This window comes from Mandrillus leucophaeus, unplaced genomic scaffold (genome assembly GCF_000951045.1).
Source record: "Mandrillus leucophaeus isolate KB7577 unplaced genomic scaffold, Mleu.le_1.0 Scaffold879, whole genome shotgun sequence".
Lineage (NCBI taxonomy): Eukaryota > Metazoa > Chordata > Mammalia > Primates > Cercopithecidae > Mandrillus > Mandrillus leucophaeus.
In genome coordinates, this window is record NW_012109574.1 from 281,928 (window position 1) to 307,652 (window position 25,725).

The 25,725-nt window shown below is 38.7% G+C and overlaps 1 protein-coding gene across 1 annotated transcript in view; it reads right to left on the reverse strand.

Moving 5' to 3' along the window:
* IPO5 (importin 5) overlaps positions 1-25,725 on the reverse strand; it is an 83,719-nt gene that overhangs the window by 11,443 nt on the left and 46,551 nt on the right. The window contains exons 5-19 of the mRNA XM_011969152.1: positions 23,846-23,948; positions 22,787-22,883; positions 22,475-22,579; positions 19,957-20,079; positions 19,746-19,866; positions 15,253-15,340; positions 12,545-12,651; positions 9,964-10,088; positions 9,779-9,868; positions 9,515-9,688; positions 6,228-6,446; positions 4,761-4,844; positions 2,891-3,023; positions 2,680-2,801; positions 477-573 (exon numbers count right to left, since the gene is read on the reverse strand). Coding sequence (XP_011824542.1) covers positions 477-573; positions 2,680-2,801; positions 2,891-3,023; positions 4,761-4,844; positions 6,228-6,446; positions 9,515-9,688; positions 9,779-9,868; positions 9,964-10,088; positions 12,545-12,651; positions 15,253-15,340; positions 19,746-19,866; positions 19,957-20,079; positions 22,475-22,579; positions 22,787-22,883; positions 23,846-23,948 — 1,788 coding nt within the window. The remainder of the gene's footprint in view (positions 1-476; positions 574-2,679; positions 2,802-2,890; positions 3,024-4,760; positions 4,845-6,227; positions 6,447-9,514; positions 9,689-9,778; positions 9,869-9,963; positions 10,089-12,544; positions 12,652-15,252; positions 15,341-19,745; positions 19,867-19,956; positions 20,080-22,474; positions 22,580-22,786; positions 22,884-23,845; positions 23,949-25,725) is intronic.

The following is a 25,725-nucleotide window of genomic DNA, read 5'->3' on the forward strand; positions in this document are numbered from 1 at the left end:
ACAGGGAGACCTTATCTCTACAAAATAAAAATAAAAATATAGCTGGGCACGGTGTTGTGCACGTAGGTCCCAGCTACTTGGGAGGTTGTGGTTTCAGTGAGTCCTGATCACGCCACTGCACTCCAGCCTAGGTGACAGAGTGAGACACCATCTTTTAAAATAAAAGTCTTATTTTCTTAACGTTTACCAAAAGATATTTGGGGAAAGTAGCAACTATATATAATTGTAATCATTTGCTCCTTAAATCCTTAAGTGGGCCACAGAAAGCTGACAAACAGAGGATAGGTGACATTTTCTTTTTCATGTTTTGACACAAGTGGAAACAAAGGCACACGCAGAGGACCGAGCTTATCACCCTGAAGCACAGTTAGTGCAAATACAGTCATGGTGATGTCTACTTCAGTGAACACTGTCTAATACTCCAAGAAACAACTTTACTAAATCTACACGTTTTGTATTCAAAGGTTGTAGGATATCATCGTGGAAATAAAACTTCAGTAAAGGGACCATCAGTTTGACAACCTGTTCGGTGTACTCCACAAAGCCTTCCTTTAACTCCTTAGCATAGCAAACCTAAAGTATTGGGAGGAAATAAAGATTCATGTTAGTTTTCAAGCATTAATATTAACAAACAGCAAAATCATTAAGGACCATAGGAGGTTGTACTTTGACTAGAACTGCATTTAAAGCTGCATGTAGAACTGTCAAATTAGTCTTCCAACTAAAAAGAGTATTAAAAGGGTCATGAAATGATTGTAGTATTGGTGAGTGACAAAAAGAAAAAAAAAGGAAATTATTGTTGTATACATTGTCTTTCCAAGGCTGGAATCATTCATATTCTATTCAGCAAGTTTTAGCCAATACATCGAACAAAATGTATCACTTATTAGAGGAAAAATCATTCTAAAAGATACATCACCCCTTCCCCAACCCATCAGTTAATTGTAGCATTTACTTTGTAAATGTGTAGCAAACAGGCTTCTGTTATTTTGTATTTTTAAAAAATCATGGCTGGGCCCGATGGCTCATGCTTGTAATCCCAGCACTTTGCGAGGCCAAGGCGGGTAGATCACGAGGTCAGGAGTTCAAGACCAGCCTGGCCAACACAGTGAAACCCCATCTCTACTAAAAATAAAAAAATTAGCCAGGCATGGTGGCGGCTGCCTGTAACGCCAGCTACTTGGGAGGCTGAGGCAGGAGAATCGCTTGAACCCAGGAGGTAGAAGTGGCACTGAGCTGGGATCGTGCCACTATACTCCAGCCTGGGTGACAGAATTAGACGGATCGCGAGGTCAGGCGTTCGAGACCAGCCAGGCCAACGTGGTGAAAACCTGCCTCTACTAAAGATACAAAAAATTAGCCAGGCGTGGTGGTGCACGCCTGTAATCCTAGCTACTCAGAAGGCTGAGGTAGGAGAATTGCTTGAACCCAGGAGGCGGAGGTTGCAGTGAGCTGAGGTCAAGCCATTGCACTCCAGCCTGAGCGACAGAGTAAGACTCCGTCTCAAAAAGCAAAAAGAAACCCCAAAAAACCTAATTGTTTCATTCTCTTCTACTACATCTAAAGATTATTTTAAGATGTTATTATTTGTATTTGCTCTCCAGTTGAGAGGGGAAAAAACCCACAAAAATCCAAAGTGTTTATAATTTATAGATACTAAGTATTGTAGATGACAATAAGAAATATACTTTTAAATGAATTAGAACATGTAATATAAATACAAAATAAAATTGAAGCAACTTTTATTTAGGTTTACTTAACTGCTAAATTTGTAATATACCATAATTTCTAAAATCTAACTTTAAAAATAAGTATTAGCCAGGTGCGGTGGCTCACGCCTGTAATCCCAGCACTTTGGGAGGCCGAGGCAGGCGGATCACCTGACGTCAGGAGTTCAAAACCAGCCTGGCCAAAAAGGTGAAACCCCATCTCTACTAAAAATACAAAAAAAAGCCGGCTGTGGTGGCAGGCGCCTGTAATCCCAGCTACTCAGGAGGCTGAGGCAGGAGAATCACTTGAACGCCGGAGATGGAGGTTGCAGTGAGTCGAGATCATGCCACTGCACTCCAACCTGGGTGAAAAAGAGAGACTCCATCTCAAAAATAAATAAATAAAATAAAATAAAATAAAATAAAGTATTATCCTTCACTTTAAAACGCATGCTTATAAAGAAAACTAGGAACTAAATACACATACGCACACCATAAGCACCATAAGGGATAATAACTGAACATTTTGATTTGCCTGCTGTATCTATTTTTTTACACAATTGAAATCATACCAGTTTTGTTTTACATTAAATAGCATGAACACACTTCTGTTAATTTGTTTAAAAAATATTTCATGGCCACCTACTATAGACTAAGAACAAAACAAACAAAAATCCTTCCCTTGTGTAGCTTATATTCTAAACTCTTTGTAATGGCTGTATATTTATCATTCATCTTCCCGCTAACAGGAATTTGGGCTATTTGCTGTTTTTTGCTATTTAAAACAGCACTGATAATGAAAGGTTTATCCACATGATTTCTTTAAAATGGAAAGAAAACTTTGCTTTTTAAGGAATATATTCCTAGCTCTCCAAAGTAATTTCTTTAGCAGCTATTAAAAGCACTCATATAAAATGTATATAAATATAAGATGTAAAACAAAAGTTTAGTAAAAATAGTGCTCTCTTACCAACATCTGGCAAGCAGTTGATTTTTCTTCTAGTCCTGCAGTTTTAATACCAAAGCTTTGCTGATCTCCAAGGTTCACAAATTCCCAACCATCATCATCACTCATATTCTCCATGTCTTGGGCTATTAACGGAAAAGAAAACAAATGCATATGACAAATAATAACAAAGAGAGAACTATTACAACTGATAGGTCCTTCTAAAGACACCTACTATCTAAAAGGGCTACTTCAGGCTTAATTGAAGCCGTCTTCATTAAAGGCCCCATAACCACTGGAAGGTACTGCTGAAATTCTTTTCCAAGGATTTTGCACATTCTGGCCCATGCTGAGATCATGTAAGAGATCTGGGGAAAAAATTTAAAATTAAAAAAATAGATTAAAAACCAATGGGTAAATGTGATAAAGTCATTTCCTTATTTCATAGAAATAATGTTTTATTGATACGTTTACAGTACTTAAGCAATAAGAGCATTTCTAAAGGTTATATACTTAAAAGGTTCAGAATCAATAATGAAATCCCTGTGAACTCACCCTACACTGGGATATGGACAGCAGGTGAGGCAAAAGACAAAGACCAGAACCTTGGGTATTTCTTTCTACTTTCAGTAAGTGATTATAGTTTTCTTTCTTAGCATCTGAATCACCTAAATGAAACTAATCACCTAAACAAAGCCAAACATTTCGTCAACTCCCAGTCACAAATTTTTTGAAGACAGAAATGTATTTTATCTGACTCTGTATCCCTATTGCCTGCCACTCCATTCATTAAACATTTATTAAAACCCAAGAAACAAAACATCCTTTTCCCTTAGCTGTTATAATTTTCTCGTTAAGTGGCTGAGTATATTTAAAACACCTCTTCTCCTATTACTGTGTTTACACAGACTTCATCATCTGAAATTACCTAGAGAATCTGGTTCCATTCACCATCCCTGCAACCTAGAAAGTGATTCTTATCCCAGTATCTGTCATCCACCTACCTATTTTATTTATTAAGCATGGATAGACACATGCCCCACCTCTTAATGATTTCATATGTAGAAGTCCACCCACTCTTCAGATAGGTACTGGGTGTTTCTCACATGCCAGGCAGGAAACTACATGCTGGCTGATACAAAGGTGAGCAACAAACCTTGTCCTTACCACCCTCCCTACTGCTTACAGTCCCCTCAGCCTCCCAACTGTCAGCAGCCTGCTAAGTATCCCTCCTGCCTGTTATCTCGGTACATACAAAACATACAAGTATATTTGTATGTTATTTTGCAAAGAAAGCGAACAACAACAAAACACGCTTTCTCTGCAAAATGATATGTTTTCCTATTTAAACTAATACAGTATGGCTATGTAAAGTCAAAATTTAATTCATCAATTATTTACGGAGTGCCTTGTTACATGTCAGGCATTGGGAATACCATCAAGATTATGACAAACATTTATGATGTTACTATAACACAGTGCTGGAACTGCCCACCATTGAGACTGAACAGATCAGGAAAATCTTGTAAAGGATAAGAACTGTGAGCAAGCGTTAGCTGGGCGTATATACCTATGTGTGTATGTACATGTGTCGAGAGGCAGGGGTTCCTCCTAATGAAATGCCTTTGTCTGCTCATAGGCAGAGAGGCAAGCAGTGTGTCCTGAGATTCTTGGGTTCTGTATTTTCTGCCAGGGGAGGGAGGTCATGCAGACTTCAAAGGGGTAGGAGACACCTGAATGGAGATATCTATTACATGCTGGAGAAATGAAACTTCAATTCTGAAGATCTGAAAGTTGCAAGCATACAGAGGAAACCGGAAGCCATGTCTATGAGTGACACTGCTCCATGGGAGTGAGAAGATAAGACAGCCTTGGACAGAACTCACCAACACCAAAACTCGAGAGTCAGAGAAAGCAAGAGCAACCTACAACAGACTAGAAAAAGTGGCTTGAGAAACAGAAGGAAAATCAGTGAAGAATGTCTCTGCTAGTAGGGGTTGACAGAATGTCAAGAAACCTATCACTCCTTTTGTTTTAAATATATTGAACCGTGTGCTGTCCACAACTCATTAGCAGATCAAGGCAAACGCATTAAGACCACTTACCTGAGGATCATCATCTTCCATGTCATTGAAGTCCGTCTGGGTCTTTAACAATAGCTGCATCACATCTGATGCATCCTGCATGAACTAGAGGAAAATACGTAGAGAGACACTCGTTGCTACCGAATTTTGTTTCTTAATTAGCAAAGCGTTGCCAAAAAATTGACTACATTGCCCACATAGGTTATAACCTCCATAGATAAAACTATCATATTGAAAAATTCTCATCTATATTGTGACAGATTTAGTTCACTTTCTAGAAAAATATATTTTCCACTGAAGGGCAGTGGACTACAGTATAAAGGTACTTCTAATGGCATCAGGTGTTAGTCTATGGTTTAAGCATTTCAAGCAGTAAAACTGAATTCAAATTCAGAAAGAAAATTTTGGATTGTTTACAGAATTCACTACATAAAATTTTGTCTATGATTTTCACTTAACTCTTTGCAGTTCTGGTAATCTCCATTGTATAGACAGGCAGCGTTTTAAAGAGAAAATGAAAGCCAGATATATAGAGTATGGGACACAGAAGTATTTTATTGGTATAAAACATACCAATGTTTTAGTGGTCAGTGTCTCACAGAAACCAGTTCCAAATATAAATTAATACTGATGCTGGTTTTGAAGAAGGCAAGACAGAGGTTCCCTGATGATAATTCTGAGGGTCAGAACATGAGGGTTCAATGACAGAGAAATTTCTTTTGCATTAGCTTGAACAATTCTGAGATGTTGGCTGAGAAACACATTGGCCAATGGTCCATGGTAATTATTTTCTGAAGATCTATATGCATAGATTTCTCTCTTAGAGAACATTTGATGCGTTTTAGATTAATAGGAAAGCAAGCGACATGTTTCCAAGCGCACATTTAAAGGGAACTAACATGGATACTGATTTCCACACACCTCCCATGAGATACAGTGTGTGTGGCGGGGAAAGGAGGAGGCATCAAGAGCACAGCTGAGCTAAAAAGAAACCTTAATATTAACAATGAAAAGACGGGCTGGGAGCGGTGGCTCACACCTGTGAGCTGATTGCTTGAGGTCAGGAGATCAAGGCTAGCCTGGCCAACATAGTGAAAGCCCACTTCTACTAAAAACACAAAAATCAGCTGGGAGAGGTGGCGCGTGCCTGTAATCCCAGCTACTTGGGAGGCTGACGCAGGAGAATTGCTTGAACCTGGGAGGCAGAGGTTGCAGTGAGCCAAGATCGTGCCACTACACTCCAGCCTGGGTGATAAGAGAGAGACTTGGTCTCAAAAACAAAACAAAACAAAAAACACCAAACCAAACAATGAAAAGATGAAGGCAGGAATTAATTTGTATATAAAACAGGAGCAATGTGAAAGGAGTAAGGAAAAAAAACAAGCATCCAGAAAACCATTTATCAGAAGGAAAAAATCCCTCTAGTACTCTCAATGCCTCCACAGCCAAGTTATATACAGTAAATTCAACATAATAGAAATTACTTACTTTTTCCTTCCCAACAGCCAGACCAATGAGGCTAATGCATTCAATAGTTTTTCCTCTCAGAAGTCTCAGTTCTTTTTGAACCGCATTCTCAACGATGTGCTTCAGTGATGGCATAAATAAATCATAGTAGGGGACAAATTTTTCTTCTGCAGTATCTGCAACTGATGCAATGGATGTCACGACTTGTTCCAAAACTAACTTGGTGCCTTTCTGAATCAGCTAGAAGGAAGACACACAAATTATTACTTCAAAGGAAAACTGGAAGAAGTATTTAAATTTACAATTACTACTCCCTTCAAGTTCTTGAATGCTTTTCTGAAACAGCAGAATGAGACCACCTCTCCAGAAGCAGAGACTGCAGGTTTTGGAGGAAATTTTTATAAAAAGAATTTATGTTGAACTATTTATGTGAGTTTTTTTTCTGTCTTCTGTTAACACAATACCCCTTACTCATTTTTGTCTTGTCTCAAAGCACAGCTAATTCTTGAGTATAGATATGGACTCAAAATTTTTGTGTTCATCAACTTTAATGCCTACACTTCATACTCATTTTTTTCTTCACTGATTTCCTCTACTTATATTTTGTGCTGTCTTATTATGTCATAAAGAAAATTCCCTCTTTAGCCCCTTCCTTTATCTTCTAACCACCCCCTCCCCAGAAGATCCCACCAAGGAAACTTGCTGCCTTCTCCTGCATCTGTCTTGCTGAAACAGATGAGATGACCTTTTTCTCTGCACCAAAGACCTGGTGTTCTCTGACCCAGCTAGTAACAAATGCTTACTACCTATCTGCTGCTGGGCCTGTCCTGTCACCAGCAATATTTTAAAATAATTCTGTAATCCCAGCACTTTGGGAGGCTGAGGAGGGTGGATCACTTGAGTCAGGAGTTCAAGACCAGCCTGGCCAACATGGTGAAACCCTGTCTCTAAAAAAACAAACAAACAAATAAATAAATAAACAAACAAATAAAAATTAGCCAGGTGTGGTGGCACACCCCAGTAATCCCAGTTACTCGGGAAGCAGAGGCAGGAGAATTGCTTGAACCAGGGAGGCAGAGATTGCAGTGAGCCAAGATTGTGCCATTGCATCCCAGCTGGGCCGACTAGAGCAAGACTTCCATCTTGAAAAAAAAAACAAAAAAAAAGGAAGCCAGGCATGGTGACTCACACCTGTAATCCCAGCACTTTGGGAGGCCCAGGCAGGTGGATGACTTGAGGTCAGGAGTTCAAGAACAGCCTGGCCAACATGGTGAAACCCTGTCTCCACTAAAAACACAAAAATTAGCCGGGTGTGGTGGTGCACGCCTGTAATCCCAGCTACTTGGGACACTGAGGCAGGAGAATCGCTTGAACCTGGGAGACAGAGGTTGCGGTGAGCAGAGATTGCATTACTGCACTCCAGCCTGGGCAAGACTCCATGTCAAAATAAATTAAAGAATAAAATACAATATTTATTGACTCATATGAACCTGACCCAGTTACTACTTCAGATTTTCATAATTCCTCCCATCAACTACACCCACACTCTCAGCAGAGTTCTTTACCTTGTGTTACACATTCAACCATGTCTTCAGGAAGTTCTCTCACTTCCTGCTTCTGCATCTCAACCTCTGCTCCATGTTTAGTATGGACTGTGCTGCTGGCCTCAGAGGAATGTCTTTCCTCCTCCGCTAGGCTACCTTCTCTTCATACAACTCTTCCTCATGAACACTGTCCTCCTATCATCCCATCCCAACAACTCCTTCCACTTATCTTTAAAAACCCACATAGTGCCTCACTGCAGGAAGGAAGGGCAGGGGTACACAGGGCCTCTCACACCACAGCCTCCCACCCAACCTGTAAAGTCATGCTGGATCCATCCATTACTGATTTAACCAACCAACCTAACTGCCTTCAACTTGGTGTCCACCTCGGGCTGCCTTCGGGCACGTGCATGTTTCCTTTATCATATTCTTAGTCTGCTGTCGTCTGATAGTGAGCACTTGGGCCTTTGTTTTTAAGTCCTCTCTCTTTGGCTTCTGAGACATTGCATTTCTTGTTTGTCTTGCTCTCTGACCAATCACCAGTGCTATGCAAACTGTGGTTTGTTAACTATTTGCTACCAGTTCATATTAAGTATAGGCATTGAGGGCATTAGAAACTTTCACAGCAATTTGAGAGCAGGTTTATATCTTTTATTTTCTATGCCTTTCTATGCCTTCTGTTCATTTCATTTTTATAACAGTAATCCATTTTCATTGCATTTGACAATAAACTGGGCTAAAATCCTTGCTTTTCACATCTACATCTCTCATGTACTGTGCTGGACTAACATCCTTCAATTGTTTTCAGGTTGCATCCCTTACTTCAGCTGTAACTACAATCATTTTTACTTGGATACTCAAAAATGACCTTGTTTCTACAACTTCTGTGTTTCTGTCACTCTGGTTAGAATAGTCAACATTTTAAAATTTATTCTCTTTTATCTTTTTTTTTTTTGAAACACAATTTTGTTCTTGCTGCCCAGGTTGGAGTCAAGTGGTGTCACTTCAGCTCATTGCAAGCTCTGCTTCCCGTGTTCAAGTGATTCTCCTGTCTCAGCCTCCCGAGTAGCTGGAATTACAGGCGTGTTCCACCACACCTGGCTAATTTTGTATTTTTAGGAGAGATGGGATTTCACCATGCTGGCCAGGCTGGTCTCGAACTCCTGACCTCAGGTGATCCACCTGCCTCAGCCTCCCAAAGTGCTGGGATTACAGGGGTGAGCCACCGTGCCTGGCCCTTTCATCTTTTAAAATTCAAACTGCCAGAAACAAACTGTTAATGCTTCCCATGAAATGTCTTTCAGAATCACCTCTTCCACTATTACTATCTAAGCTTCCTGGACAATGACAGTATGATGGTCTTGCCTTAAATCTTCTCTTTTTTGTGTATGCCTCACCCAATGCTACTACACTAATTTCTTACCATATGATGATTTCCTGCAGCATTTAAGAACATAGAATGGTTTTTCACACTTTACATAAATCAGAGTTCAAAAATTTCTCTGCCTTATTTTCAGGGTGATCCATATACTGATTTTACCTGACCTTTAGCTGTATCTTTCCCAATTTCGGTTATCAGCCCACATTTTGGTCAAATCTGAATTTTTCTACTCATCACTCCACAACTCCGAACATCCTCCTTGGTTTTTTTACTTTATATTCTTTATGGTCAGGCTGCAAGTCCCTCTTTCTCCAGTTCTTACCCATCAAATCAACCCAAATTAATCTACAAAGAGAAGGCAGCCTACAGATCTTAAAACTTACCTCTTGAAGCTTAAGTACCATAATGGAATGCAGATGTTTCACCAAATTATCCAAGTATGGAATAAGTAGTGACTTGGGACAATCTTCAGTGAAGTTAATGAGGGCGGCAGCTGCATGGGCCTGCACACGTTGATTGCCTTGGTCTTCCATGGTCTGCAGCAGAGCTGCAATCACCTGTGAGATGAAACCGAGTGGGCGTATATGGTGAAATGTCCACCCCTCTTCTTAAAGTCTGATTTGAGTGTCTGAGGACTTGTTACTTACCTTCTCATGAAATTTCTTTTGGAAACCAGGTGCAAAATCTGTAGCCATCTGTCCCACGGCATTACAGGCTGCATACCTCACTCGTGGATGCTGGAAAATGTTCCCTTTCATTAGTAAAAGCAATAAGGTTTCCACCTGAAGCTACAACACTAATCATTTTCAATCATATATTTACTGGTACTTACAGGATCCTGAAGAAAAAGTAAAACAAAATTTACTATCTCATTTAGAATTCCTTCCATTTGCTGGTGGCACCCTTCACCAATGGCAGATAAGGCCATCAATCCTGCATGCCGATATTTCCAGTCAGCTACAGAAAAAAATTACAGATGGAATACCAATTAGACACTATAAACATGTCATGCTGGTAGAGGGAGATGTAAAAAAGTTCTTATTTGGGAAAGAGTAACAAAATTTTTTTAGAAAGGGTTATATGTATATATAATGTAATACAAAAACATTTGTATATTTACTTTTTAGAAAAATGAACAGAAAAAGTGCCCAACTAGACTACTTGATTCTAAAAGTATGTATCAGGCCAGGCGCGGTGGCTCACACCTGTAATCCCAGCACTTTGGGAGCCTAAGGCAGGTGGGTCAGGAGTTCAAGACCAGCCTGGTCAACATGGTGAAACCTTGTCTCTACTAAATAATACAAAAATTAGCCAGGCGTGGTGGCGGCGGGCACCTGTAATCCCAGATACTCAGGTTGCAGTGAGCCAAGACTGAGCCACTGCACTCCAGTCTGGGTGACAGGGCGAGACTCCGTCTCAAAACAAAACAAACAAACAAAAAAAATCCTGTATCAATGGTGTGATCTTCATGTCTGCTTTTTAAATCTACTCTATAAAAATATTCACACAAGGTAAGCCAGAATTCCTGTAGAAGAGTGTTTACATTATTATTTGTAATCAATAAAAACAATTAGCATGGAATAGGGATTGTGGAATGTATGTGGCAATTAAAAAAAAAATGAGGTAGGCTGTTATGTGGTGATACGACAAACTGTTGAGCAAAAGCTTAAAAAATATGATGTGTCCATACAGTATATTCACTTTAAAAATCCCCTCCGTACATGCATAAATGAGGTCAGAGGAAAGACTCAGAGAGCTGTTAACAATGGTTACCTGTGAATATGAATTTAAAACCTTGCAAGTTGGCCAGGCACAGTGGCTCACGCCTGTAATCCCAGTACTTTCGGAGGCCAAGACAGGCAGATCACTTAAGGTCAGGAGTCCAAGATCAGCCTGGCCAACATACTGAAACCCCATCTCTACTAAAAATACAAAAATTAGGCTGGGTGCAGTGGCTCATGCCTGTAATCCCAGCATTTTGGGAGGCCGAGGTGGGCGGATCACTTGAGGTTAGGAGTTTGAGACCAGCCTGGCCAACATGGAGAAACTCCGTCTCTACTAAAAGTACAAAAATTAGCTGGGTGTGGTGGTATATGCCTGTAATCCCAGCTACTTGAGAGGCTGAGACAGGAGAATTGCTTGAAACTGGGAGGTGAACATTATAGTGAGCCAAGACTGAACCACTGCACTCCAGCCTGGTTGACAATGAGATTCTGTCTCAAAAAAAAAAAAAAAAAAAAAATTAGCTGGGCATGGTGGCATGTGCCTGTAGTCCTAGTTACTCAGGAGACAAGGGCAGGAGAATCGCTTGAACCCAGCAAGTGGAGGCTGCAGTGAGCTGAGATCACATCACCCTGGGCAATAGAGTGAGACTCCACCAAAAACCAGACAAACCAACAAACTTCTAACTTAAAACTTCCGCATTTTAATTTAAGAAAAGAACACATTAATTTATAATTAAAAAAGACAAATGAAAATAAAACATATACAATAATCAACTTTGGGATTGATATATATTATAGGTACAAAGGTAACTGACCAAATAGTAGGGAAATATTCACAGAAATAAAAAAGGATGGCCGGGTATGGTAGCTCATGCCTATAATCCAAGCACTCTGGGAGGCTGAGGCAGGAGGACTGCTTGAGGCCAGGAGTTTGAGACCAGCCTGGGCAACATAGCGAAATCCCATGTCAACAACACCACCAGCAGCAACAGCAATAACAGCAACAGCTGCCCTCCAAGGCAGGTGGGCTTCCACCATCACCTCAGTCAGCGGCAAAAAAAGAAAGAAAGAGTTTCTTTTTTGATAACATTAGATAGAATTTCTTCTTTTAAAAATAAAAGATAACGGATGAAAGAAGATCATATGATTCAAACGTTCTAATATTTCTTAAAAGTTCAAATAATGTCACTTTCAAATTCAAATCTAAATATTTTTGGCAAGGAATTAAATCTGTACATTTTCTTTGGGATTGACAATTTCATGTCAATGAATTGGGTTAAATATGGATGGTAAAAAGACAAGATTAATTTTTTTTTTTGATGGAGTCTTGCTCTGTCGCCCAGGCTGGAGTGCAGTGGCATGATCTTGGCTCATGGCAACCTCTGCCTCCTGGGCTCACGTCATTCTCCTGCCTCAGCCTCACAAGTAGCTGGGACTACAGGCGCCCGCCACCACGCCTGGCTAATTTTTTTGTTTTAGTAGAGACAGGGTTTCATCATGTTAGCCAGGATGGTCACCATTTCCTGACCTCGTGTTCCGCCTGCCTTGGCCTCCCAAAGTACTGGGATTACAGGTGTGAGCCACCATGCCTAGCCAAGATTAATTTTTAACAGTCTAAACATATCTTAGAATTTAAGCTTTAGAAAGGGCACAACTTCACTATTCCAGCATTTGAAGGACATAGCTTACGATTTTGAAGCATTTGCATAATGTGTTCCTTGATCATCGGCAGAACGAGCTTTCCACCAAGTCCACAAGCCATTCGGTCTAGAGCACTCTCGCCTGCAACTGCATTGCTAAACACATAAACAAAATTATGTATTCAATATATCTGAAATACAAAATAAATAGACTCTACAGACATACGTCTAATCGTATTATTATTAAACTAAGACTGAGAAAGAATTCAAGCTGTCTTTAAATGTGGAACTGAAATTAGGGGTTTAAAAACCCTATAGCTTAGTAAAGAAAAAAAAGAGTAATTGCTTTTATCATGATCCACCATAGTTTAGAAAGTCATGTCTGAATCTTATTTTTCTTTTCTTTTCTTTTTTGAGACAGAGTCTCACTCTGTCGCCCAGGCTGAAGTGCAGTGGCACGATCTCAGCTCACTGCAAACTCTGCCTCCTGGGTTCACGCCATTCTCCTGCCTCAGCCTCCCGAGTAGCTGGGACTACAGGCGCCCGCCACCACGCCTGGCTAATTTTTTTGTAGTTTTAGCAGAGATGGGGTTTCACCATGTTAGCCAGGACAGTCTCGATCTCCCGACCTCGTGATCCACCCGCCTCAGCCTCCCAAAGTGCTGGGATTACAGGCGTGAGCCACTGTGCCTGGCCTGAATCTTATTTTTCAAGACCATCCTCACCCCCTACTGGCTAAAAACTGTTCTCAGAAACAGCTTCTGACACTTTCAACACTCCAGTAAAAGCAGTGTTGAAAGAGCCTTGTGTATTTCATTTCCTAGAAATACAGTCTTCAAACTTGTCAATGAACAGAACATGGAAAACCGAAAAGGGTGCAGAGAATGTATAATTTTCCCCACTGAGTTTATTCACCTTTAAAGGGGTGCAAACTGCACTGCCAGAAACTACGCATAGTGATGTAAACACAATTCTACTGTTTTCCCTGAAAGCTGAAGGGATGTGGGCATAAAAGCATTTGGACTTATCCTGGCTTAGAACTGGAAGATCAGTAGCAAATTTCACATGCATTATCTTTACTGTGTAAAGACAATACTATAAAAATGAAGCTATAAATTACCTTCAGAACAGGTTTTTAGACTTAAAAAATCTCCCCTTGAAAATATATTCATGCCCTGTTTACTCACAAATTAGAAAATCTTATTCACCTAGTCTAGAAAACAAAGTTTCTTAAACTGTATAAATTTAAGTGCCATTTACAGGGCAAATTAAAGGACAAGTAGCAGCACATTACAGTAACTGAACCAGAAAGGAAATTCAAGCTAGCCCTGGTCTTCTCTTCAGCCATTATCAGGTGTTTCCAGTGAAAGATTACTTTCATATATTTCAAAACAGTATTAAAGCCAGAAATCAGTCATTTTTAATAATGGGATTAAGTATCAAAAATGCACCATACATTCTAAAGACAAATGTCTTTAATTTTTTCTTTTATTAACCTAGTAGTTTATACTGACTCCAAGTCTTCGGGCGAATAATTTCAGCTCTTTTTTTTTTTGTGACAGAGTCTCGCTCTGTGGCCCAGGCTGGGGTGCAATGACGTGATCTCAGCTCACTGCAACCTCCGCCTCCCAGGTTCAAGAGATTCTCCTAGCTCAGCCTCCCGAGTAGCTGGGATTACAGGTGTTTGCCACCAGGCGCGGCTAATTTTTGTATTTTTAGTAGAGATGGGGTTTCAACATGTTGGTCAGGCTGGTCTCGAACTCCTGACCTCATGTGATCTGCCCGCCTCTGCCTACCAGAGTGCTGGGATTACAGGTGCGAGCCACCACGCCCGGCCAATTTCAGCTTTTTTAAAGAAAAAGTGGTAGGATAATGCACTGGGAAGAATGAAAGAAATAGTAATTAACCCCAGTACATTAACTGGCTACATAACCTCAGACAAATCACTCAATCTTCAATCTCCCTTTCTGCATCTGTAATATACCTCTGGGACTACTAATAAAGTTGATTAAAGTAACAGAACTCTGAGGTGATGTTTCAATATACATTCACTACTACTGCACAGTGAGTACAGATTTTGGTTGACTTTTCGTGTATTCATGGGACTTCCTTAGCTGAAATAAATAAGTACAATAGTAATTCCAGTGTTACTGTCACCTGGTGTGACTTTTAATCTTTTCACCACTGGATCCTGTCTATCCTGAAGTTAAACTACTTTTTACTAGGAAAATATGATGTGTATCGCAGGGAATTTTGTTGAAACAATTATTCTAAGGGAAGTCTTTGCCTATAAAAGCATTTATCACAAAAAAGCTTCTTTATACATGTTTTAAAAGATACTCAAACTAAAAAAAAAAAAACAACAAAAAAAACCTTGGAAATAATTTAGAGTAAGACAGTTAAAAACACAGCTACTTTATTTGCTGTTTTCATGTCATACTTTTTTAAAAAAACTTCCTTGTTTGTTGTTGTAGGTATCTTTCCATTCCTGATTACAAAATACAACTTTATGTATTAACTATTAAAGTATTTTTATGAACTTTCAAGGAACATAAATTTTATTAATATGTTATATATGAAAACTAAAGAAAATACTATCTATTAAAATGTGACACAGCAATACATACAACAGCAAGGCAAAGTGCCCCATATTCCAGGCTTAAAAGTTTACCTTCAGGTTACAGGGTGCAATGGTGAAGAGATGGGCCTTGGACCCCTACGGCTCTCACTGCCACCCTGGACACTATGTTTGATTACCTGTCAAAATCATCATCTTCTAGTTCATCTGCATTTGCCCAGTCCTCATCTTCTTCCAAATCAACCATCATTGCTAACATCTGAGGAACTAAAGTAAACAATTATTTCACATCTGAAGACTGTGACTTTATTTTACCCATACCACTATTTATAAACAAGAATTTTAATATTTCACTTTGCCTCTAAGAGAGTAAGACAGAACAATTATTTGCCTGTGCCCCCAAAACCTGGTTTGTTAAATTTTAACCTTTTGTCACATTTGCTTTTATCTTTTCTTTAAAAAGTAACATTCATAAGTCAAACCCTCCTATGAAATTCCCAAATCCAATTACATTCTCCCCCGGCCACCAGAGTTAAGAAGCAACATCACAAAACAGATGTTTCACATTCCTCAATTGTTTTTATCACACTTGAACTACAGATCTATATCTCTATACAAAATTACAGTACTATTTCAAGATTCGATTTTTTATATAATAAATGGTTTCATAATATATGCACCTTGGCAATTTGCTTTTTTCTCAACACATACGCATTTCAATTTAATTAATAGCATTCCATTATATAAACATACTACCCACTGTCTGGCTGATAAACATTTTAGTTGTTTCCAATTTCTTCCTCCTATAAAATTTGCTTTGATGAGATTATTACATCTTCTCTCTGACAAGCATGAGTCTAGGCATGAAATCGTTATTACTACCTTCAAATAGTACTAAAAAATTACCAAGCAAGGCCAGGCGCAGTGGCTTATGCCTATAATCCCAGCACTTTGGGAGGCCAAGGCGGGCAGATCACAAGGTCAGGAGATCGAGACCATCCTGGCTAACATAGTGAAACCCCAAATACAAAAAAATTAGCTGGGCGTGGTGGCGGACGCCTGTAATCCCAGCTACTCGGGAGGCTGAGGCAGGAGAATGGCATGAACCTGGGAGGTGGAGCTTGCTGTGAGCCAAGATCACATGAGCCACTGCACTTCAGCCTGGGCGACAGAGTGAGACTCCATCTCAAAAAAAAAAAAAAAAAAATTAATAATAATTACCAAACAAGCTGTGCTCTGCACAGCTGTTGCAGAAACTATGTGAGGTTTCAGTGGAGGTCTGTATTATTTCACAAAAATGTGTGAAGTGCCCTGTGGCTGGAATAAGCGTCCTCTTGGTTCTACATCTTTCATCAACAATTGATATTGTCAAACTTTTGGGCAACTTGTATTCCACAATTACACTGGTTTTTATTGAGACTTAGCAGGGTTCATTAGATATCTCAGATCCCTCTTTTATGAATTTCCTGGCTGGGCCTGCTGGTGCACACCTGTTATCCCAGAACTTTGGGAGGCTGAGGTGGGAGGATCCCTTGAGCCCAGGAGTTCAAGATCAGCCTGGGCAACATGGTAAAACCCTATCTCTACCAAAAAACAAAAATTAGCCAGGTGTGGTGGCATGTGCCTGTAGTCCCAGCTACCTGGGAGGCTGCAGTGAGCTGAGATCACGTCACTGCACTCTAGCCTGGGTGACAGAGCGAGACCCCGTCTTAAACAAAAAAAGCAATGAATTTCCTCTTCTCAGCCTTTGTGTGTTCTCTAGATAACAAAACTGTTGATTGTGTGCACTGTAATTATTTTCTTCCAGTCTGTGGCTTTTCAGTTCGTTCATGGTATATCTGATTGGTCAAAAAACTGTTTTAACATTTACAAATTTGGCAATGTTTACATCAATGGTTTGTGATTCAGTCTTAAAATGCTTCAGTCTTAAAATGCAGTCTTAATCTACTATTAAGCATTACTTATAAAATGTATCTGTAATATTTAGTTCTTAATTTAATTTTTTTAACTAGTTCTAGTGTGCAAGGTGATATTCAGGTCTTCAGTAGAACCCAAATTATTTTTTTAATAAGCTGTCTAGAGTTGAAATTTTTTCTCCATAGAAATAACCAGTTATATTCTCAACTCTTAAGTGGGAGCTGAGCTATGAGGATGCAAAGGCATAATAATGATACAATGGACTTTGGGGACTCAGGGGAAAGGTGGGGAGGGGAGTGAGGGATAAAAGACTAAACACTGGGTACAGCATACACTGCTCCTGTCATGGATGCACCAAAATCACAAAAATCACCACTAAACCAAACACCACCTGTTCCCCATAAACCTATTAAAAAAAAAAAAAAAAAAAAAAAAAAAAAAAAAAAAAAAAATTTTTTTTTTTTTTAAAAAATAAAAAAAAAAAAAAAAAAAAAAAATGAACCAGTTATTCCAGCATCTTTTTTTTTTTTTTGAGACAGGGTCTTGCTCTGTCACCCAGGCTGGAGTGCAATGGTGTGATCCTGGCTCACCGCAGCTTTGACCTCTTGGGCTCCAGCAATCCTCCATCTCAGTCTCCTGAGTAGCTGGAATCACAGGCATGTGCCACCAGGCCCGACTAATTTTTGTATTTTTGGCAGAGACAGGGTTTTGTCACGTTGCCCAGGCTGGTCTCAAACTCAGGAGGACACGCGATTTGCCCACCTTGGCTTTCCAAAGTGCTGGGATTACAGGCCTGAGCCAGTATGTGGGGTCCTAAGAACTTTTGATCAATTATCTTTTTAAAAATGGCTTTGTTCCCAGGTGAGTGGATCCTCTCCTACACTCTATCCTTTGTTCCATCTAATCCATTGTCAACACCCGCATCATCAATGCATTCTAAATTCACAGAGTTGATGGGGCAAGATCTCCACTTTATTTGTCAAAATTGTCTTGGCTACTCCAGGCCCTATGTTCTTTCAGAAGAATTTCAGGATCGTTCTATCATAACCCTAGATTAATTTGAGAACTGACACTTCGTTCTTCTATTAGTCTTTCAATATGTTATTCAACATTCTCCATATAAGTCTTATATACCTTTTGATTTATTCCCAGTTACTACAACTCATGCCTATAAAATTTTCTAAGTGATTACTACGTATAATGGAACACTTACAATAAAATGCTCTCATATCTAAGGATCTTGCTTAACCCTTTGATTAGCAGTTTATCTGTTTAGTTTTTAAAATTTTTTGTAGATGATAACCTCATAGCCTACAAATAAGCAATATTTTTGTTTCTAATTCTTTTTTTTTGAGACAAGTTTCGCTCTTGTTGCCCAAGCTGAAGTGCAATGGTGCAATCTGGGATCACTGCAATCTCCGCCTCCTGGATTCAAGCAATTCTGCTGCCTCAGACTCCTGAGTAGCTGGGATTACAGGCGTGCACCATCACACCTAGCTAATTTTTTGTGTTTTTAGTAGAAACGGGGTTTTAGCATGTTAGCCAGGCTGGTCTCGAACTCCTGACCTCAGGTGATCTGCCTGCCTCAGCCTCCCGAAGTCCTGGGATTACAGGCATGAGTCACCGCACCCGGCCATTGTTTCTAATTCTTATAACTTATTTTTATCTCTTAATGCATCAGCTGGGGCAGTCAGTACAACACGAACAGTGATAAAGGAGATATTTTTCTTGTTCCTGACTTTAATGGCAATGTTTCTAAAATTCCAACCACTACCTCAGTGTAAGACAAAAGGTAGGTACCACTACGAAATAAATCTGGTGATGTATTTACCCTCTAAATTAAGTGTTCAAGTACTCATTAGCTCATTAAGAAATGGCTAGGCCAGAAAATGATCAGGTTAGTTCTCAAGTCCTTATCCCAGCACAATGAAACTTTAAAGTAGTATTTCCATAGCACAATAGCCATTTAAGTTTCTGCTGCAATGAGGGTCTATAAAACAAAAGCAATGTAATATAGTGAACAGAGCCACGACTAGAGTGTTAGACCTTGTTTTAATCCTATCTTCACTGGTAACACACATTATTTTGGTTTGCAGTTCACTACTGTATATCTATATATATCCCTGCTGAATTGTTTTTGACTGTATTAACTGTGCCCAATATTTAACATATAAATGATAGAGTCTGTCACGGTTCACTCCAGAAATGTTATTTTTAACACCAGATTTCAGGGTGCCTGCAAAGTCTTAAAGGCATAATCACAATGTGGGGGTCCACGCTTGCATGTATGGAGATGCATTTTCCCAAATTCATCTGATTCTTTTTTTTTTTTTTTTTTTTTTGAGACGGTGTCTTGCTCTGTAGCCCAGGCTGGAGTGCAGTGGCCGGATCTCAGATCACTGCAAGCTTCGCCTCCCGGGTTCATGCCATTCTCCGGCCTCAGCCTCCCGAGTAGCTGGGACTACAGGCGCCCGCCACCTCGCCCGGCTAGTTTTTTGTATTTCTTAGTAGAGACGGGGTTTCACCGTGTTAGCCAGGATGGTCTCGATCTCCTGACCTCGTGATCCACCCGTCTCGGCCTCCCAAAGTGCTGGGATTACAGGCTTGAGCCACTGCGCCCGGCCTCCAAATTCATCTGATTCTAAAAGGATATTCATTATATTCTCAACAATCTGAGAAATTATACAACCCTCAGCAAATTTATCCAAAAATTTGGCCACATTACACATAAACTATCTGAAGACTGTTGACTTACTAGTCTGTGCAACAATATTGGTATGTTTTCTTAACATAGCAGCTGCAGTCTCAGAGAGGGTGACAATCACTTCAAGGGCAAGCTGGCGTTGCATATTGTTGAGGCTAGTGTCTCCACACAACTACAAAGAAGACATATTTGTATACATTTAATAGTTTAGATTAGTCCCTGCAAATAACAAACAGAACGTTTACTAACGTACTTAATTTACCTTTAGACTTAGCTGTAGAGTTGCTTCCAAGTGAGGACGCAAATACTTTGGAACAGTATCTGCAATCTCAACAAGGGATTTTAGGACAGAATCATCATTCTGGTAGCATGAGTCATTTACAGCCTAGAAAAGATGAAATAGAAAGTCTGTGTTGAAGATTCACTTTACGATGCCTCCTTAGCCAAAACATTCCTAAGATGCTGACAATAGAGAAATATTACTAAACTATTTTTCACTAAGTAATTTAGCAATCTATATTATGCAAATGTTCTACCTGCAGGCACATATATACCTTCCTTTCAATGGATGTTAACTAGAAACATACAAAACAGACTTACATTTAAGTCAAAATGAGAATCAGTGAAACTATAATAACCATTACAATACTTAAGGCTGCCAAGGAATTACTTTTTTATAACCAGGAGTCCCTTTCCTTTGTCCTTTTATTTTTTCAGCAATAAAGTCTCGCTCTGTCGCCCAGGCTGGAGTATGGTGGCACGACCACAGCTCACAGTACCCTCCAACTCTTGTGCCTCAGACTCCTGAGTAGTCAGGACCACATGTATGGCCATGACACTCGGCTCTTCTGTCCTTTCTCATATCCATGTCCTAGTTGTTTTCATACGCACAGTAAGTACTAGAACCTATAAAGTGTCCAATATTACCCATTTTATTTATCTTGGATGTTAAGTCTGGTCACTGTGGTATTAAAGTATGCATTTTGTGTTTATCATTATCAATTTCAGAATAACAACTCTTAAAAGTTGTGGTAAACATTTTAACTTACTCTAAATCCAGAGGAAGAAAACTGGGATTAGATTTCAAAAGTAACTAGAGATTTCAGATAATAAACTACTAAAGCAATAATATGTTATAGTTAATGTTCTGTCACAAAACTATCTTTTAATTGTGATAGCATGGGGAGAGAAGTTTCACTAAATCCTTTAAATAAACTTTTATCATGTGGAAACCTTCAATTTTAGCTCCTCTAAATCCTCTCTAACTCAGTGGTTCTCAAGGGGAATGGTTTTCCACCCAGGAGATATTTCCTGATGGTCACACGGTTGAGGATGGGCAAAGGCCATGGATACTAAATGTCCTGACCTGAGACACAAGCACAAGGGACTTACATGATCTTCTCATTATGCATTTCACATTTGTACAAACCCCAGACATTTATAAAAAGGAAAAACTCTTTATAGTGATCTGAACCTAGAGCCTAACTCACAAATTATGTTTTGTCTGGTTTCAACAACTGTTATCCCCCCGCAATGTAACTAGTGTATCAATCAAGAATGGATACATACAGGTGGAACATCCCAAATCCAAAATGCTCTGAAATCCTCAACTTTTTGAACACAGACACGTCACTCAAAGGAAATGCGCATTTGAGTATTTCGGATTTCTGACTTGAGATGCTCAACTGGTAAGTATAACACAAACACAGTGTTTCAAAATTTGAAAAAATTTTGAGATCCGAAACACTTCTATTCCCAAGTATTCTGAATAAGAGAGACTCACTCTCTACATTGCTTTGTTCAGAGCCTTACTATTTTAGGAAATCTTATCACCAATTCTAATGGGAACTGTGGTGTTTGACTTACCAATATCTTTGTTATCAGTCCAGTTTTAGCTATTACATTTGTATAGATCACTTGGAAACTACCTAGTCTATTATGTCTTTTAGTGTAGTCTTGTCTGACCATTCACATAAGGAAAAGCAAGCCATTTTATTATATGTTTTCTTTGTAGTTCTTTATATTTAGTTAAGGCCATATATATATTCTAAAAAATTGTGCACATATATGTTACATTACTTATGCATTTCATCTTTAGAAGAGTATTTGAAAAATTACTAAAAATTGTCATAAAAAAGGAGTTTGGAGTCTGAAGATTGGGAACCACTAACTTGTACAATCTTTTAAATTTTATTTTAATTAATATAAATTTTTTTTCCCCAGGAGCATAGACTCAAGTTGCCCTGAATATATACTCTATCTTGTTTAATCTTATTTTGCTTTCTGATTAAAGCAGAAAGTATCCTTAAAACATTAACTTCCTTAATGATAATGTGAATTAACCATAAACTTACATTATAATACAAACTTACACACCTTGTAGTTAAGAGTAGTTTCTCCTTATGTAAAATGGACCTTAAATCTCACAGGTTATTTGACTGATTTAACGGAAATAATCTACATGATCATATATTCAATAATAAGCATATAACTGCTTACACCATTTACATTACAGGAAAATTTTATAAGTATAAATATTTAAGAGACTAAAAATGTCTTTCAAAGGCAGTAACCATAAGCTCAATGGAGACTGAGATCTGCATGTTTTGTTCACTCTTGTATCCCCAGTGCCAGAACATAATAAGCAATATGAATTTATTGCTTATAAATATTCATATATAAATTCATAATAAGCAATATGAATTCATTGCATAAATGATTGAATGCAGTAAAGAACCAAGTAAGGTATAATTACGATGTATTCTATACTGTTTTCATACCTGTAGAAATCCTGGTAGCAAGTCTGCAAAATGTTTGAACAGAGCAACATTATGCTCATTTGCAAGTATAAATGCAGCTGTAGCTCTAGCAGATAAAGTTCTAATCTAAAATGAAGAGGAAAAAATGTCAAGTATGAGAAATTTTTGATAAACGCAAATTCAAGCTTTCTTACTCAAGATCAAATTATTCTTTATCAGTAAAACTGGTGTTTACATTTTAAAGTATAAAAGTAAAAACCTCCTAATACACTAATTTCTTTCACAAATTAGATTAAAATAGATGGCAATATTAATAAGATTGAAATTATTTACCGACGGGTGTTCCTGATCTTGCATACACTGAACTAACATCCGTTTGATGACGTCTAAATAGTGCTGCTGCTGGTTCCCAAAAATTCCAGGGAAGTTCCTAAAAGATAATCCAAACATTCTTTAAAAGCTACATTATATTAATACCTTGGTAAAGTATGAGCTAGAATCTCTAATGAACTGTTTGTTTACCTGACTCAGTACGCATTAATCCATAGCTTGAACATCATCTACCCATTTTCTAAGCAATCCTGTTTTTGGGTTAAGGGAATGAAAACATACTGGAGAAGTCTGGGCTGGGAGTAGAGGCTACTCAACAGCCCATTCCCAGCTACATGCTTTTATCCTTATTACTCTGTCTCAGTCGAAAGCTGACCTGGAGTGCAGGATGGGACAAGAGCAACCACAGGTTTTCAGATGAAAACTACAGTAACTATGCTCTCTGACCATCTGCATTCTCTAATCTGAATTACTGATATTAACAAAGATACATAAGACAACTAAAGTAGAAAATGATATAATGCCTAAAATGTGTATGATCTTGATCACATTTTAGGTGTAGTAGAAAAATATAACACAGTGGGGCAAAGAATAATCACTTAATTCTAAACTTAGACTATTTGATTATAAATATACATGTTTGTTAAAATATTATAAAATTTGGCCACAGAAGATCCAGAAAACATAATGGGGATTCACCTGCATTCTCCTTCTCCTCTTCAAGACACCATTATTAATGTGGTTTTTGAAAAGCTACATTCAGTATTGTGTTAATCTCCAAATAAACGAGAGGAAACTGTTCAATAAAACTTTCAGAATCATAAAAGACAAAGAGAAAGCAAGCAAGCTGTAGAGAACCTTTGTGTACAAAAAAGATCACAACGTGAAATAAAAGGCCCTTTAAAAAAATTTTTGCTTCCAATACAAATACAAACAAAGCTTATGTAAAGGCATTATTTTCATTTTAAGTATAAAGTTAAATTAGGCTAAAATAATGAATTAAAAGGTGTTTAGGGCATTCATGAAATCAAATGTCTCAAAAAACTAGATGAATGTATATACCAGAAAATGTGAAGGGCAGCTTCCCGCAGTCCCACATTTTGAGAGCTGACCGAATCAAAAAGGAACTTCAAACCTTCGGGCCACTGGTTATTGCCATCTTCATCTAAAAGTAAAGAAATCCAGACATGAAGTGTGTAAGTCAGAACTTCAATATTCTAGGAGTAAATCCTTTCATAAGCCTCATTCAAAACATGGCGCAGCGAAAAATGTCACTTTTGCCAGTTTTAAAAACTCCATAACATTCTGTCCTTTAGCCATAAAAATGGCATCATAATCGTGTTAAAAAAAAAAAAACCAACAAACCAACAAACCAAACAACTCTGTATTTGGGTTAATCAGGTATCAGCAGAGGTTCTTTCTTTTGAGATGGAGTTTCGCTCTTTTACCCAGGCTGCAGTGCAATGGCGTGATCTTGGCTCACTGCAACCTCCACCTCCAGGGTTCAAGCGATTCTCCTACCTCAGCCTCCTGAGTAGCTGGGATTACAGGCACCTGACACCATGCCTGGCTAATTTTTGTATTTTCAGTAGAGACGAGGTTTTGCCATGTTGGCCAGGTTGGTCTCAAACTCCTGACCTCGGGTGATCCAACTGCCTCTGCCTCCCAAAGTACTAGGATTACAGGCATGAGCCACCGCGCCTGGCCCGCAGAGGTTATTTCTAAGGAGTGGAATTTGAAGAGAAGGCAGCACTTTTAACTGTACAAATATTTGATTGCTTGACTCCTTTATATATACCATTGTCATTAAAGAGTTGAAAAAGTAGGCAAAGCTAGTATTTGGTGGCAAGGTCTTGAAATCAAAGTAACGATTACTTTGGAACTTGAGAAGAAATCAGGGTTAGAATCTCAGGACTCACACAGGGTGCTCACACTTTGCAGTTTGGTGCAAATAGTGCCAGAGGATGTTATTAATATGTTTATTATTTAACAAGATTAGGAGATTTTAAATAATACTTTATAATAAAAATGAGTGACCACAAAAATCTACTGTGCCATTTATGAGACTATGGTTAGACTGTTGCAAAGACCTTAAGAGTTACACAACTCACAGATGAATTACAGATGTTTTCTTTTTAAACTTCCCCCCATATTTGAACTCTTGTGAAATGACAAGTGTGCTGCTAAGCTGACATTAAATGTCTCTTCAACCTAAAGATGATACTTTGAGGGGAAATAAAATAGTAGCTTAAAAAAAAATCTATGAGAGCACTTTGAACACTTTGGAAAGGTTTGCATTGTTAAGTGTTTCTGAATAAGAAATGATGTCACCTATAAAAATTCATATCTACATACTTAAAACTGGAAAGTCGAGTTTTCTGAACAATTTAAAAATATTCAAAATTAGGGCCAGGTGCTATGGCTCATGCCTATAATCTCAGCACTTAGGGAGGCCAAGGAGGGCAGACCATTTGAGGTTAGGCATTCAAGACTAGACTGACCAACAGGGTGAAAGCCAGTTGGCACCATCTCTACTAAAAAAATACAAAAATTGCTGGGCGTATGGGAGGCTGAGGCAGGAGAATCACTTGAACTCGGGAGGTGGAGGTTGCAGTAAGCCGTGATCACACCACTGCACTCAAGCCGGGGCAACAGAGCAAAACTCTAAAAAAATTAATTTGAACTCATCTAAAATATAAAGAATTGACACATTCCCCATTAGTTTCTAAGAAATGGTTGATATAAGAAAGCATATAATCTGCTGGCTGAATTGAACAAGAACTTACTGCATTACTGGTTGATGAGATTTTAAAATTAATGTCATAATGTACTAAGCTCAATCAATAATAATGTTCCATTTAACCTTGATCTTCAACTATTAAAAATGCCATCTAAACAAGCTGCACTTACAATCACACTTATAAATGCCTGTCCAAAAAAAA